Source organism: Ilyonectria robusta, assembly GCF_021365365.1.
Source record: "Ilyonectria robusta strain PMI_751 chromosome Unknown BGZ61scaffold_1, whole genome shotgun sequence".
Lineage (NCBI taxonomy): Eukaryota > Fungi > Ascomycota > Sordariomycetes > Hypocreales > Nectriaceae > Ilyonectria > Ilyonectria robusta.
Window position 1 is genome coordinate 2,426,007 of NW_025764435.1, and position 14,779 is coordinate 2,440,785.

General features: G+C 55.7%; 6 protein-coding genes across 6 annotated transcripts; 1 reads left to right on the forward strand and 5 right to left on the reverse strand.

The window, feature by feature from the left end:
* Positions 1-181: 181 nt before the first annotated feature.
* On the reverse strand, positions 182-1,765 carry BGZ61DRAFT_525626 (uncharacterized protein; the record flags this gene model as incomplete). Its single annotated transcript, XM_046252805.1, has 3 exons — positions 182-695; positions 750-1,371; positions 1,597-1,765. The coding sequence occupies 3 exons, from the start codon at positions 1,763-1,765 to the stop codon at positions 182-184; spliced, it is 1,305 nt and encodes a 434-aa protein (XP_046112302.1).
* Positions 1,766-2,242: 477 nt separating this feature from the next.
* Positions 2,243-4,785, reverse strand: BGZ61DRAFT_438468 (RNA polymerase I-specific transcription initiation factor RRN3). The gene has a single exon (XM_046244243.1). The coding sequence runs from the start codon at positions 4,473-4,475 to the stop codon at positions 2,412-2,414; it is 2,064 nt and encodes a 687-aa protein (XP_046112303.1). The 5' UTR covers positions 4,476-4,785; the 3' UTR covers positions 2,243-2,411.
* An 893-nt stretch (positions 4,786-5,678) lies between these two features.
* Positions 5,679-6,642, reverse strand: BGZ61DRAFT_525628 (CCAAT-binding protein subunit HAP3; the record flags this gene model as incomplete). The annotated part of the gene is made up of 4 exons (XM_046252806.1): positions 5,679-5,879; positions 5,939-6,066; positions 6,168-6,398; positions 6,480-6,642. The coding sequence occupies 4 exons, from the start codon at positions 6,640-6,642 to the stop codon at positions 5,679-5,681; spliced, it is 723 nt and encodes a 240-aa protein (XP_046112304.1).
* Positions 6,643-11,161: 4,519 nt separating this feature from the next.
* On the reverse strand, positions 11,162-11,813 carry BGZ61DRAFT_470942 (Prefoldin beta-like protein; the record flags this gene model as incomplete). Its single annotated transcript, XM_046248150.1, has 4 exons — positions 11,162-11,194; positions 11,257-11,449; positions 11,618-11,708; positions 11,777-11,813. 4 exons carry the CDS (start codon positions 11,811-11,813, stop codon positions 11,162-11,164), a joined length of 354 nt encoding a protein of 117 aa, XP_046112305.1.
* Positions 11,814-12,153: 340 nt separating this feature from the next.
* On the forward strand, positions 12,154-12,454 carry BGZ61DRAFT_525630 (cytochrome c oxidase biogenesis protein Cmc1-like protein; the record flags this gene model as incomplete). The annotated part of the gene is made up of 2 exons (XM_046252807.1): positions 12,154-12,187; positions 12,252-12,454. 2 exons carry the CDS (start codon positions 12,154-12,156, stop codon positions 12,452-12,454), a joined length of 237 nt encoding a protein of 78 aa, XP_046112306.1.
* A 275-nt stretch (positions 12,455-12,729) lies between these two features.
* BGZ61DRAFT_470943 (transmembrane proteins 14C-domain-containing protein) lies at positions 12,730-13,171 on the reverse strand (the record flags this gene model as incomplete). The annotated part of the gene is made up of 2 exons (XM_046248151.1): positions 12,730-12,923; positions 12,976-13,171. The coding sequence occupies 2 exons, from the start codon at positions 13,169-13,171 to the stop codon at positions 12,730-12,732; spliced, it is 390 nt and encodes a 129-aa protein (XP_046112307.1).
* Positions 13,172-14,779: the final 1,608 nt, after the last annotated feature.

Genomic DNA, 14,779 nt, shown 5'->3' on the forward strand with positions numbered 1-14,779 from the left:
GGCGAGAGGCGTTGTAGACACCGCCGTTTAGGATCCGACCCCCGAATATCTGTTCCTGTGAGCTCCCATACCATCATCCTGTGCAAGATACATATTCCATCGAGACCATGTGAGGTGTGCTCCCACTGACACAACGTCTTCCACATCGACCGCTTCTGCGAATATATCAACTGAAATGATTCTATTCAGATTGCTCAATCACGGCACCGGCCATCATCTGATCCAAATCCGGTCCCAGAACTCTCCCCACGACACTTTCAAACGCCTCTCGCTCTATGACGGCGCCAAAATAGAGACACTTGACCACGTTGTTGAGTTCCCGACTCAGGACCTGAAGCAACTGCGGATCTAGCAACACGGTTATGGGATAGCGGTCTGCAAGCTCAAACCACGCCTGGATGGGGGTGATTTCCTTGTCGCCCGGGTTGAGCGACGACGCCAGGCCGAGCAAAGATGCGAGGGAGATGCGCGTTGAAGGCCACTCGAAGGAGAAAGGCGGGATTTTGTCGACACCGCGGCCGGTGCCGCAGTCTGAGGTAGCCGAGATGTTCTTGCGACCTACGTAGACGGCCTCGGGGGCGCGAGCCATGCAGAAAGTTGACGCCATGAGGGTGTGGCCCCTGAAGTCGTCCGACTGCTGCTGGTGCTCGGGAAAGTCGCCGATGCAGAAATGGTCCCAGCAACAATGTTCGAGTCTGGACGTTTTGTTAGATACGCTGGATGTAGGGAAGCTATGGTGGTTTACTCACGACAGGATGAAGTTGACGGCCAACTGCTCTTGGTCCGTCGAGAGCTGGAAGTCTCCTTCGCTCGTCGGCGGGCTCGTGGCGCTGGAGCTCTGGTTGCTGGCACTCGGGTCGCTGGTGCTGGAGCGGACACTGAATACGGGAGTGCGCAGTTCGTCATTGCTCTTCAACGACACGATGATGTCGTCGATGTCGATATTGCCGAACATGTCCGTCGCCTCGGCGGGCTGCTGCGGCAGGGTGTCGACCTGGCCAAACGCCTGAGATGCTGCAAAAGCTGGCGCCCGTTGGCTTGGGTCCAACAAGCGATCGATCTGCGCTTCAATTCCTTCCATGGACGCTGGTTGCTGCGAGTTCTCCAACGCCGCGGTTGAGACGGTGATACCAAAGAGCTGCGCCTGGGCCCGCATGGCCTCGTTCTCCTTCTTCAGGTCGCCGGCCTCGCCTTCTGTGAGGGATATCAGCTCCCGGAAGTGCGTGATGTCGAGCTCCAGCTTCTTGACGTATTCCGCCTTGCGCTGGCGATGCTGCACCTGTGCCCGCCGCACTTGGGCCCGGCGGAGCTTGGCCTTTTCGCTGGCGGTCAGCGGCTTGGCCGGCGAGCTCTCGCTGCCGGCGTCCGGAGCTAGAATGAGGGTCAGCTTTTAATCTATCTCAAACTGTTTCGGAGGGTTGGAGACGGGGCTGGACGAGGTGAGTCGACAACTCCTGCAGACGAGAGCTCATCCGCCCACTGCCCGATCATGTCGGCACCACCTCTGTCTCTTCCACCCAACTCCAAGAGATGGCTCATCTCAAACGACACCCACAACGAACCGGATCACTCAGGCAAACGCGGGGAAGGGCTTACACTCGCTACTCTGCACCGCATCGCGGCTCTGCTTCGCCGGGCGCACAAACTCGACGCGGCTCCCGTGCAAGACCTGCTTCGTCTTCTTCCAAAAGGTCGAAAACGACGGCCGACTGCCCTTGCCGGCCGGGCCTGGCGCCGCGGCTGTTGAATCGCGTGGTGATGTCATTCACGCCTTTTTGCGTCCACGTCATAAACATCCGCCTCTTTCACGGCTGCGCTTTGAGCCCGCTCCCCGCGGAGTTGAGTGGGCTGCGGCCGACCGCCCGAAGGGATGAACTTGGTGGGCCAGCCGTCCGCGATGGAATCGGACTGGCAAAAGCAGATTGACGGCGAAAGGGGAAATCCGGATTCCAGATAGCGGCGTGTGAGCGGGACTCTCCTTGAACGAATTTGGCGTTGGCTTTGAGTTGGGAGGAGTCAGCAGTCAGCAGTCGGCAGTCCGGCAGCCAGCGGCCAGCAACGCTCGCGACTCCAAAAACCAAGCGGGTTTTCTCCCCCTCCGGAGCCTGTTCTCCAGGCTGTAAGTAGTAGGTCGGTGCTAAGGGCGGCCTTGCGGAGACGGCCCTCGGCCACTTTGAATGCGACACTGTTTTCTGACAGGCTGCTGACAACCATTCAAAGTAATCAAAAGGATTCCCAGATGTGGTTCAAAACATTCTTGGCTTTTATTTCCGAGATTAACTCCTCGGTCTCTCTACCATGAGCCTGTACGTATCCCATAAAAATGTCAAAAAAAAATTGTAAATGCAGATCCCCCCCCCCTCCCAACGCCTCGCTAAGAAAACATTACATGACCATGCGCTGGCCTCATTCTACTCGTAGTCGTCGCCATCGCTGTCTGTAGCAGTCCCCTCAATCAGATCCGCCTCGTCCATGTCATCCAGATCATCCAAGTCGTCGCTGTCGTCCTCATCTTCGGCATTGAGGCCTTGCACAGCCTTCCAATTGACGTAATCGTTCTCTAACCACCGCTTACTGACCGGCAATTGGTAAGGGTCGAATGGGAAGTATGGATCCAACTGGTGGAAGCTCTCATCCTGCGACTCATAGCCAGCATCTCGGAGAGCTCCACCCGTCGAATACGTCGACGATAGAAACTGCGTCAGGCGAATCCGCTTGTTTCCCTCCACCAGCGGGTAAACGTACATAAAGTTAAGACGATGCGCAAGCTTCGCAAATTCCTCAACAATCACTGGCGCGCACACCTTCAACGGGTTCAGCTTGCCAAAGATCTGGACTGATAAGTCTTTTCTCGAAGTTCCAACCCAGTCGACTTCTTGGCCAATGTAAGACGAGGCATCCTCCGGGTCCACATCCTCCGGCGCGCCCACGATCAGGTCTTGCCAGCGGAAACAGAAGATGTACAGTGTTGCCTGAACAAGGCTGTAGTAAGGGTGGAACCGCTTGAGGTCCGGCCCTCGGCACAACGGCTCGTACTTCTTGCGGTACTGCTCAAGGTGGTGGATGAGCAGTGAGAAGATGCTTCGGACCAGGTGTCCCGGAAGATGCGCTCCTCGGGCGACGAAACTGGCCAGGTACGCCGCCGCCGCCTGCTTTAGGACATTTGGTGTGTTGCCCTGGAAAGCAGTCGCAATGAGCTGACCGCAGAACGCATCCGTCAGTCGCTCGTGCATCTGAGCAAAGTGGAAGATGAGGAATTGTGTGTGCCTCGACTTGTAGGTGGGCAACACCATGTGGTCAAACTCGCGGAGGAGAATCGTAAACGTATCGAAAGCGGCATCGGATCCGGGATTCGCAAAGTGTGGGGTGTAGACCTGGAAGAGCGTGTCCAGTGCGGCATCCATCTTCTCGACGCTGCCCTTGATGGACTTGATTCTGGCCGCATCCTCATCAAAGTCGGGATCGTCGCTGTCCACTGACTCTGTGTCGCTAACATCGTCCGCATCGTCTTCCCACTCCACATCGCGCGAATGATCCCGCAAGGCGTACATGACAGCCGCCGTCACGTCGTCGTCCAAGTCTTCCAGGTCGACCTGCATCTGGGAATCGATCTTGACAACCCGGTTGATGATGAGGTCGAGGACTTCGTCGCGCAAGACTGGGACATAGTTCTTGATGCGCAGCAGATTGTGGATATATGCCATGTGGACACGCATCGACTCGTCGGGGAAGGGGAATTTTGAGCCGAGAAGGTTTTCCAATACTGGGATGGCGGATGGGAACATTTGGAGGAGGTACTGGAGGGTGGAGTGCAGCCTGTCCCGCATGGTTTCGCGGTTGACCTCCGGAAAGTCTGGTACACACCAGACAGAGGTTCGGGTGTCGGAGAATTTCTCTACCATCATGCCCAGGACGGGGGATAGATAGGAACCCTGAGCGCTGACCAGGGCGGCCAGGAAGTGGGTAAAGACCTTGACAAAGGCATCATCTCGCCCCAACCAGGAGCACTTCAGAATGGTCTTGACTAGTCCGTTACAGGCCTTGTCCTTAAGGATGGGGATGCATCCGGTGAGGGCCATGACATAGACCTGAAGCTCATGGGGCTTCAGGGTGTCATCCTCTTCGCCAACAACAGGAGGGAGGTAGCGCTGCTTATCGCTGGCAAACAGCTCCTTGAGAGTATCGTACTGGCCATCATTTCCTCGCAGGTGCTCCTCGAGAGCAGTCCTGACTTCCAACTTTACATCATTCATCGTCCTCTTGCCAACCTCGTAGGTCACGTTTCGGATGTCGTCAAAGAAGACCTTGCGTCGCTTGCTGGGGGTCTCGGGCGCATCAAGCGAGTCGCTGAGCCCAGCATAGTCGGCCTTCCTCCTGCCCAGGACCGAGGCGGGCTTCAAAATCGACCGGACCGGCGTCGAGGCCTTGGAGATGGGACCAGAAAAGGCCTTCGTCGTGGGGGTAAACGGTCGCATTGATGTGGTTCGTGACGGTCGTGGTCGTGTGTGCTGGTTGCTGGGAATGGTGGCGTCTCTCAGGCAACAGCGGGCGGGGGCGCTTAAGGTATGAACATGGACTGGAAGATAAGCTGCGACAAGGACTGCGACGAGCCGTCGGTCATAGTAAATCTATACTCGGTGCCCTAGTGATGTGACTGCGTTGCGATGCAGGATAATGCTGAAGATGCTGAAGCAGAGAGGCCTGGTGCAAGAGGCAAGAGAAGGTGGCGGAGTATGAAGAGGATTTGTTAGGCGCTTGAAGGGCGGGCAACTTTTTTCGATAAACCAGTGTGCAAGTGGAAATTTTGACGATGGAGTGGGGTCACACACGTGCCTCTCGACTGTTTTTGCTGGTCGTTTTCCGAGGTCCGTGCGCCCCGCCATGCCGCTTTCGCCACCTTTCCCAATGCATCACACCTGTGGCGAGACGTGCTTCACGACGACATAATGAGATGGTAGAAGTGGGTAGGGCAAGACGTAGAATCTTGAAGGTGAATGTCTAGGAACCGTCAAGTTCATAATATATCGCGGTTGTTCATCCCGTGGTAATAAGCAGAAAAAGGACCATAGCCCATCAAAGTATTCCTTGGAGAGAGGCACGTGTAAGTCCATCAGAGCCCAGAGACGATGTCATGGTTTCAAACGTCTCCGTCATCAGCATCATCAATGCAACGACACGCCGTATTATTCATCTGTTTTTGAGTCGGTAACACCAAGAGAAGCAAATCAAATTACAAAACCATATAGACATCTTTCTCTGTTGTGTGCCGGGAACTCGATGCATGGCCGTGGTTCTGCAACTGCGAGTCCCAGTTGACTGCTGAACTAAGGTGAGCGTCTCTCAGACTTGACTTCTATCATCCAGATAGCAAAGGCATTTTGTTGTCGCACTTTTGTTTTCGGTGGTTAACCAGTCGCCTCCGTCCATCGCGTCAATGTACATCCGTAATCTTCCAGTTTCCATCTAGTTGAATCCTCCGAGGTTGTAGCGGCAATATTTATACACACTCAATGAAGTACTCGTCTCAGTGCAGGCACGTCGGGCTTGTCTGGAGCTCCATCGCCGAGCCCATCGGGTATGAGCTGTGGCCTTGAGCCTCAGACAAAGCCAGGCTCCGACTTGACCAATCGTTCAAACTTAGCCAACTGCTTGATGCAGGTGTTGTTTGAGCCTGACACCTAGTAGCCGTCACCCGCACCCGCACCATTGTGACCGGCCTGAGAGCCGTACATGTAATTGGGGTCGGCACCACCCTCGACGCTGTTGGCGCCTTCACCACTGGGGAACTCGGCACCACCCTCACCCTTTTCGCCGCCCATCATGGGTCCTGGCCAGGTAGTGTTCTCCAGGACCCTGTCTCGGTTGGACTGGTTCTGTTGCTGCATTGGAGTGTCAGGACGGAGCATCCAGGGGCGTTCCGGGTTTAGGCTTGACATACCTCACGGTACTTGGAGAGATACACCTTGAGGGCCTCGGCGTAGTTTTCGAAGCCGAGCGAGGTCATGGCGAAAAGAATGTCCTCGCCGTTAACGGTCTTTCGCTTCTCCTGTTGGCACTTCTCCGACGCTGTGCAAGATTAACGGGTCAGCGTGCTGCACATGAGAAACATGTGCTGAGCTCGATGCACGTAGATGCACCACCCAAAGGGAGGAAGAGTCACAACTTACCCTCGCTGGTGATGAAGGAGATGAACTCGCTAACACACTCCTGCATACACTCCTTGGCCTCTTTGGCGATCTTGGCATTCTCAGGGAGAGCATTCTTCATGATGCGGGCCACTGGAGCAAAGTTGCGAATATTAGCATCAAGCTCGTCAGATTTGTCGACCTTGAAGGCCCGAGGCGCCTTTGGTGACTTGGAGGACGAATCGCAAGACATGGACGACCAGATCTGCAGGGCTAACAGGCTGAGACGGCGAGCATCTCGTGCAGAAGGACGAACAAATCACGACGAGGCGTCGGGGGGGATAGAGAACCTACCATTGGCTATGGGCAACCACCGATCCTGCTCTTTCACGCCTTCGAACTCATAGCCCGAGACAGCACCCTGTGGGTCTTGTTGATCATTCATTTGTGCTTCCTCGTCGGGTGACGGTGCACCTTGGTCAACCTCCTTGGGAGGGGATTGGGGGGAATCCGACATATTTGGCTACCTGCAGCGGCTGCTAGCGTCCTTGTAAAATGCTTCGGGCTGGCACAGCTGGGCCTCGAGATGATGTGTCCCCAGGCCACGTCGCAAATGGTAGGGCTTGCAAGCGTCGGGGAGGGGTCTTCCAGCTGCAGTGCTGCGTCAATCCTGACTGCCGGCGATGGCTCTTAGTCGCTCACGCTCGCGGTCCCTGGCCCGGGATTCTGGGGCTATGACGCCGGTGCTTGGGGCTTGGGGGTGTGTGCGTGGGAAGCAAGGCGTGGTTGTTATGGGTTATGGGTGAGGATAGGAAGAGCAGGCGGGGGAGGGGTGGGCCTTGGGGCGGCGCAAGTCGAGTCAAGTCAAGTCAAGTCAAGTTAAGTCAAGCGAGGACCAAGACCAAGGCCTGTCAGTATGTGCGTGTGTGTGAGTGTGCGTGGTGGCAGGGTGTGGACGGATCGCACAACGTCGACGTTGACAAGGCGAGGGAGGAGGTGGTTGTAGGCCAGAGCTAGGCCGAGGCGAGGAAATGCGTTGGAGGCAAACACGAACGCAGGCGCGCAGGCGCAGGCGCAGACGGGAGACAGCACGGTTGGACGAGGGACTGTCGTTGTGCCTCTTCTTGGTCAACGGGCCGGGGCGGCGCGACTGGATGCGCAGCGCCGGGGGGGTAGCTTTTGGAGACTGGGTTACACGAGGTCGCAAAGCGTCTCGTTCGCCAATGGGTCCCGGGGCTGCAAGATCGGGTCAGAATGCTTTTCGACTGGGTTGGAACTGGGCTGGGCTGGGCTGGGGGGGAGGGTGAGGATGAGGGTAGTGGGGAGGAGTGCAGAGAGCGCAAAGCGCAAAGTGAAGAGCGAAAAGCGGAGAGGAGGGAGAAGCTGGATGGAGGCGGGAACGCGAGAATGGCGAAGAGCGTCTCACGTTGTTGTCGAGGCTACGGGTGCGAGTGCGGGAGCGGGTGCGGGCAGACGGGGGGCAGAAGCAGGGCGGAGAGAGGCCAGAGGCAGACAGCCAGACAGCCAGACGAACAGAGATGGACTCACAGTAAAGTCAACAGCCAAGAGGGTGTCTGAGTTGTTCGTTCGAGGTCGCAGCACCGTCCGCAAGGTGCATATGTGGAGTGTAATTCGACGTGGGGTTTGCAGGAGGGAAAGAAATCCGGCCCAAACCAAGGTCCAAGGTGCAGTCCAAGGTGCGTGCGTGTGGTCCAAGGTGCGGCGGTCAACAAAAGGTTGTCGTCTGGCGGAGCAACAGCAACAACGCGCTGCCAACACGCTGCCCAAGCCGCCTACAGCCTGCTCTTCCAGCACTATGCGATGCCCAAGGCCGCCCCCAAATAACCCCAAACCAGGTACAAACAGCGCCAATTCTATCGATAACTCCCGCCGGCCTAAGCCCTATGGGGACATGGCCCAGCACTTGTGTGGTCCATCAGCACCAAGCTGCCTCAAGCTTGCCCACCAGGGAACATCCATCCATAGGGCCAGCACGGTTGTAAACACCCCCCCGCAGAGAGAGAGAGAGAGAGGGAGAGAGCTCACAGTTGCTACGCGAGATGTTGCGCCGAGGATGCAAATCATCCAACACATTCTACTCCGCCGCACAGCGCTATTCATGTGCGCCATCTGCGATGCGAGCTGTATTAAATCCCCGACTCCTTCGATTCTCCCACGGCAGCGGACAGCTACCGACGGGAACCCCGAAACAGAGCTAGCCAAAGGTCCTCCGTCAGCTCGCAGCACTTGGTGCAAGCACTCTCCCCGAAGGAGGTCTCGGGCCGCATTGTACCAATTGTCCATGGTGCACCGAGGAACACACAACCCCCCGGCCGTGTGCCGCAAACTCTTCAGCTCCGAGAGTGTTCCCATAATAGCTCCGGGGGGGTTGTGATCTGGAGTTGCAACCAATTCCTTGACCGGGTTGCAGAATACGTACACGGTGTAATCTCTGTTAATAAACAGCACGCCGCAACTCGTCCGCCAAAGAGGCGTCGCCCCGTCCAGGCACTCGATCAGTAATGATGCTCTCCGCCAGGGCGGTACTGGGAGGGTGGGCCACGGCTGCTGCTCATTGGCAATTGCCATCCCGTCCTCCCTAGGTAGTCCTCAAGCCACCTGGAACGTGTGTTTGCCAGCACAGGAACAGGATAGCTCCGGGTGGGCAGACTCCGTCAGGCGCCCGTCCTGGCTGGATGAGTGGACGGCCAGCACCTGTCATGAAGGGACCAGGGCCTCGTGGCAACCACCAGTGACGGAATGCCTCAGCCCATAATCTGGCCCAACAAGGCAATTGTAGATTCGACCGATGCTGGCTTAGCTACTGGGATTTGCCGAGCCAGACAGATGTCTCATAGGTAAAGGTCTGGTAGGTTGATGGGATATGCATATGCCCAACTAATAAGCCCCAACATGGCACTCGGCGACATTCAGCGCCGGTTGAGGGCAGGCTGCATATGCACAGCAAGTACCTGCCTACCAATGGAGGTGCTACGTAGGTACATACCTAGTTGGCCGTTTCTCAGGCCCACCGGCGGCGAACGCACATATCGCCATCAAGCCACGAGCCGGCTGGCTGCAATCACCGTCGGCCAATCGACCGGCCGAGCCGTCGTCAACCGTCAACCAGCATCGCCTCATTGGCCGCAGACTTAAACACAATTACCCATATTCACCTCGGAGCCGCCAAGCCAGAGTCTAACCCTGTCTTTGCACCTTCGTACGTCTGCTGGAGATTGCTTTATTTACACTACACTATGAGTCTGTAACTTGGTCGCGGCGCGTATCGACATGATCCCATCTCCCGTCCCAATCGCACAAGCATAGGGGTATCGCTATGAGGAGGCCTCCTCGGGGGTCACCATGGGCCTGCAGCAATTCAAAACACGACCAACAATGGTTTGTGGAATGGCCTGGCATCAACATCATCATTCACCATCGTCATTGGGACCCAACCAGGAGTCAAGGCTGCCTTGGTATCTGTTCGGCCAAGCTAAGCCTGTCTTGTCGACTCACAGTTTCAGCCCATGTATGTGAGCCCAGAGAACGACGGCTTGCTGCTGACCCGATGTTGGCTGGCTGGCTGGCTGGCTGGCTGTATGTAACATCTTGGGAAGGGCAATCAACTGATGTCACCTAATTGATAACCCTTGACACGGAAGACGATGCCCGACTTTCGCTGCAAAGGTAATTCCATGCAACGTCTCTCGTATCCGACTTCATTGTCCCAGCTCTTCCATCAATCAGAGACGAGCCTTTGTAAGACGCTCGTAAAATATCCCATCAACTTCCCTGTATAGCGACGTTGTCGATCCCCCAAGCACATTCGCATCGATTCCCCCCGCTCTCTGACGTACCGAAGCGAGCGAGCCCGTCTTTCGTTCCCCTAGCCATCGGCCATTCCGGGATCCAGGGTTGATTGGGCTCGAATACATGCTTCCAGAAGCCATCTTTCGGAGGCTTACCTGCATGCATTAGAACCCCCTACATGCTCATGGGGGGGGGGCGTGGCCGTGGCCGCAGCCACTCACACGCATGCCACCCAGCCTCAACTGTCTGGATATGCATCACCAGTCGATCTCTTGCTCGTTGCTGGAATTGAATGAACGACCTCCCCACGAAGAAAAGGAGGATGGCTTCCTATCTAACACACTCATTGTGCGCGGCTCTTCAAAACTCGGTCACGTCATGCATTAACCAAGGCGCTTGTATGCTGGCAGAGTCGCCCTGCTCGGACAACGATCCAAGCATTCCCAGCCTCAGCTCGAGGTGGTGGGTGGGTGTCATGGATGGAACAATGCCAGTTGTTCATCGTCCTATCTGCGGCGTCGCTGACACTGCAAGAGTCCCTTGTCCGCCTCAGAATGCATATCTCCTTGCGGCATAAAGCCAACAAGGCTTATCCGTCCAGCTGAGGCCTGGGAATCAACATAGCCGAGACAAGAGGCATTTTACAGGACACGGCCAGCATGTACAATCATGGCGCCTTACCTTGCGCCTTCATGTTGGGGTCCGTCTGGCTGGCAAGCCTCGTCACATCGGAGCCTTCTCGCCCAGCCACATGCATGCGAGGCCCCGCCCTGCCCTCCCAAATGGTGTCCTGCACGTCAATGAGGTTTGAGGTTTTGGGACTTTATGCGGTTGGGCATTGAGACGCCCTTGCCGCCAGGCCCCACTGCATCCAAAATGTACAACGCATCAACACCATCTTCTGGCCCGTCTCGCCCAACGTGCGTCGCCGTCAAGCATGACATCAGAAAATCATCAGTATCGAAGCGTATGTCTGGTCGAATGAGGGTGTCTTCCAATGTGCCGGGTATTTCCATGATGGGGAGCAGGGCCCGCCTCTCCGTCTACCTCTCCAATCCCTTCTTTGACGGGCCTCCATCAGCGTCCGCACGAGGCCAACACCAAGGCTGAATCCCTTCTCTCCTACCTCCATCACAGGAGCGGGGCTCGTAGAAAGACAGTGTATGAACAAGGGAGTGAAACGCTAAGCTCCAGTCGACTTTTCATTTTGGTTTTGTTACATCTCATTATTGCTGCACTACCTGCACATTGTTCTTTTTCTATTTCGGAAGTTAGCAACTGGCATTATGAAGCAGGAAACGGCTAAAGGTGGATAACCAACCTTCCACTTCTCCAAGTCGTCCTGCTTCGTCTTGTACTGTTTGACGAGGTCATCCAGAACCTTTCTCAGGCCGTCCTGGTTCGTCTTGAGTGCAGGCACGACATCCTGGACGGTCCTCTCGACGAGCACGCCGTTAATGAGACGGAAACACTTTCGGTCTCCAGAGAGGGGTTCCAGGGTTTCCAGGACAAGCCTAGTATTTGAAAGTTAGAATGAGCGGTGTAAATCCTTCGAAAGCGGTGGGATTGTCAGGATATGGCATGACAGAACCATGGTTTGGCCACCCCGACGTCATGGTGGTTGCTTCTGTGCTAGACAGTCCGGGGGAGGGTGATGGTAGCGAAGGGGAGGGGGTACATACTTGTGCTCTTCGGCTTCCTGCTCGATGTCGCCGATTCTCTGGGCGATCTGTTGGAGCGTGTTCTTGTAGTTGGAGTAGGTCACCTGAAGGTCTGGCACGGATGTGAGTCTAGAGGCGGCGGATGAGAGTGAGCGGCACGCGAGATGTGCGCAGACTCACCTTGCTGCTTCTTAGAAGAAACCTGTGGTGACGACATGACGGCGAGCTGTAGCGGACAGGAAGACTGGGGACGTGGCGGGGATGGTGGCGGTGGGTTGCCCGCGATGTCTCGTGCCTGGAGCTTTTGGAGGGGATTCAAAGTTGATAATGGACTGCCCCTCCAAATGCTAAATGCCAAATCGGCGCTTTGGCTGCCCGCGCACGCTGTGGGCAGTGGGCACGCAGTGGCCAGCGTCGCTAACCTCCCACGTGGTCCGAGCGTTTCGAGATGCTAGCCACTCAGCGTCGCCGGGAATCGAATTTCTCCAGCATATTATCACACGATCGGATCAGGCGCAATCAATTCCTCTGTTCCAATCCCAGCCCCCATCGCAATCATGCATCCCCATCTCCATACCAAGAACGCCCTGGGTATGTCCCGCCGCAAATTGCGTCGAGTGTCCCTATCATCATGACTAACTTGCTGCCCTCTCAGCCTGCGAAGATGTCATCGCCGTCCTCGAGGAGTGCCACGCCAAGGGCTTCATGCACAAGGCCGTGGGCAGCTGCAACGATGCGAAGGAGAAGGTGAACCAGTGCTTGCGCATTGAGCGATCCAAGATTCAAGCCGAAAACCGAAACGCCGCCCGGGCGAAGCGAGACAAGATCAAGGACGCCCAGAAGGAGCTGGGACTATGAAAGTCCGGAACGCACCACGACGCCTGCGAGATGACCGAACCGTACCGAATCGCCCGCGCATCCATCGTTTCGACTTTGTACACTACCTGGCTGGCGTTTAGGAGGCAGTTGGAGACGAAGATTGGGGAGGTCGTGGATCGGCCGTGTAATCCACGGTCTCCGATCACAACGGCATTGAGACGATCCCCATTCCAAAATGTACAATTCACGAGGAACGATTATTCTTTTTAATTCACAGTTGTGTATTATTCTACCAATCCATCCCAGCCAACAACTTACGCCTGGCGGCGCAGGGCAGTGCCAAAGGTGAGAAGGCCAATCGACGAGATGACACTGAGGACAATCGGGACGGGCTTCCTCAGTCGGATAGCACGAGGGAAGGCCGAGGCACCCAGGACAACGGATGCGAGCAGGCACAGCTCGATACCATAGGACTGTCGGTTCTGGATGCGCCATGCTCCGAGGGTGTCTAGCCGATGGTCAGTGTTTGCGGGGCATTGAGCTCAACACGGGGAACCTACACAGGAAGCCAACGCTGCAGCCAGCAATGATTGAGGGCAGGGAGCCTGTTTTCACATATCCCATGGTGCCGCCGCCTGCGGTCAAGGCACCGAGGATGTAGCCAATCATCTGGAGATTCGTGCCGTCGGCCTGTCCAGCATGAGCATACGCACCATCAGAGCAAGGGAGACCGTGCCGATTCATCGGACCTACCATTTTGAAAGAGTCGGTTGGGGCTTTGAATCAATCAGACTGTTCAAGGGTTATAGACTTGGTCTTGGGCTTGGTGATGGAAGCAGGCTGTACGTGAGGTCATGCAGTTGTCGACAAGTAGCTCGGATCTCGCGTTCATATAGGAAGAACCGAAGCTTCTCGGTGTTCGGATGAACTTTGGGTGTTCGGCGAGCTGGATCCGGATGCCGATTGGTGGTATCGCTCAATGCTCGGTGTGGGGCCCGCTGGAGCACGCGGAGAAGACTCCAGCCCCCCAAGTCCCGAGGCCGGCACTTGCACGCATATCTGAACAGCAACATACAAATACGTCAACAGGCAACAAGACTCAGCAACTTCACTGATGGGCAAAATTTGACTAAACCTGCAGATTGCATATTACCGAACATATTTGATGCCTAGCTTCGGGAGAGGGGCAATCGGTCTCCGCCCAGGCGGAGAACTTTGGCGCCTTTCAAAATTGCTCTCCCAGATGCATCTTCCGTCACCACAGCTTCATTGTTTTGACACCAGGTTCGCGGATGGTTCAGGAATTCGCCAGGGTCTTTTCCCGCATTCTTGAGACAGTTCGGTATCAGTGACGTAGTGCATGGAGTTAAACCGCAGCCTCTGGGAAGCTCTGTCCAGCGACAAATGCTTCATGGTCAGCGCGGACACTATTCCTCCTTTATCTCTCCTCCAGGGCGGACTTGACGTAACGAGGTTGAAGATCGTGGTCCTACCATCGGGTAGAGATACCGCGAGTAGTATCGGTGCCAGCGCCCAAGATCTATTTTTGGGTACGAGGATGTAGACACTAAAGGCTGGTGGCTACTACCTAGGTACTCATGTGTAAGTCAACGCGCCTGAAATAGATGGAGATAATGACGACACTGAAGTCCGCGAGAAGGGACCACCATGGGTTCGCGATATCTGCATTAACACCAGAATCACAGCAACTCTTCGACTTGCTGTCACGGCTTAGGCGGGAGTTTTGATTTTACCACGTCTATCCCCGACTACGACTTGTTTTGTCCCCAATCCCCTCTCACCCTCCCGCTCCGTATGAGAAATAATCACGAAATCCAACAGATTGGCCGACGAGGTTCTTCTTTGCCGTTCTTCCTGCAAACGTTCTTGTCGCTTTGGACCATTCGAGTCGATATTGAACTGCGAAACGACCTTGCGGGTGTTGAAGCATTGGTATGAAATGGACAGTCTTCCCATTCTTCTTCCCTGCAACTATCGCCTTCACTGAACACACAATGGATCTGTTCGAGCAGCCTGGAGAAGCCCCAACCCGACCAGACGTAGATGAGGCGTGGTACTTTTACTGTGGCATCTATAGAACTCTTGCTGCAAGAACTAGTACGCACAGGTTTACCAGCGATTATTACTTTCCAAAAGAAAAGAAGCTCCTACCCACCAGTCAACATATGATCCCATCTGCAGGGACCGATCAATTCATCCTAGAGCTTCAGACCACTCTCATCCTCTCGGTTCCTTCCATTACGAGGCGTGGTTTCTCTGGCTGAGACTCTTCACAAGTCATTTTTCGTTGGAAAACACGGGGCGACAGCTGCTCACCTTCGGCATTACGAACGAAATCAAGGC

What these genes read in the sequence shown, in the direction of transcription:
- BGZ61DRAFT_438468 (XM_046244243.1), bottom strand. Translation starts at nt 4,475, where the DNA reads ATGCGACCGTTTACCCCCACGACGAAGGCCTTTTCTGGTCCCATCTCC.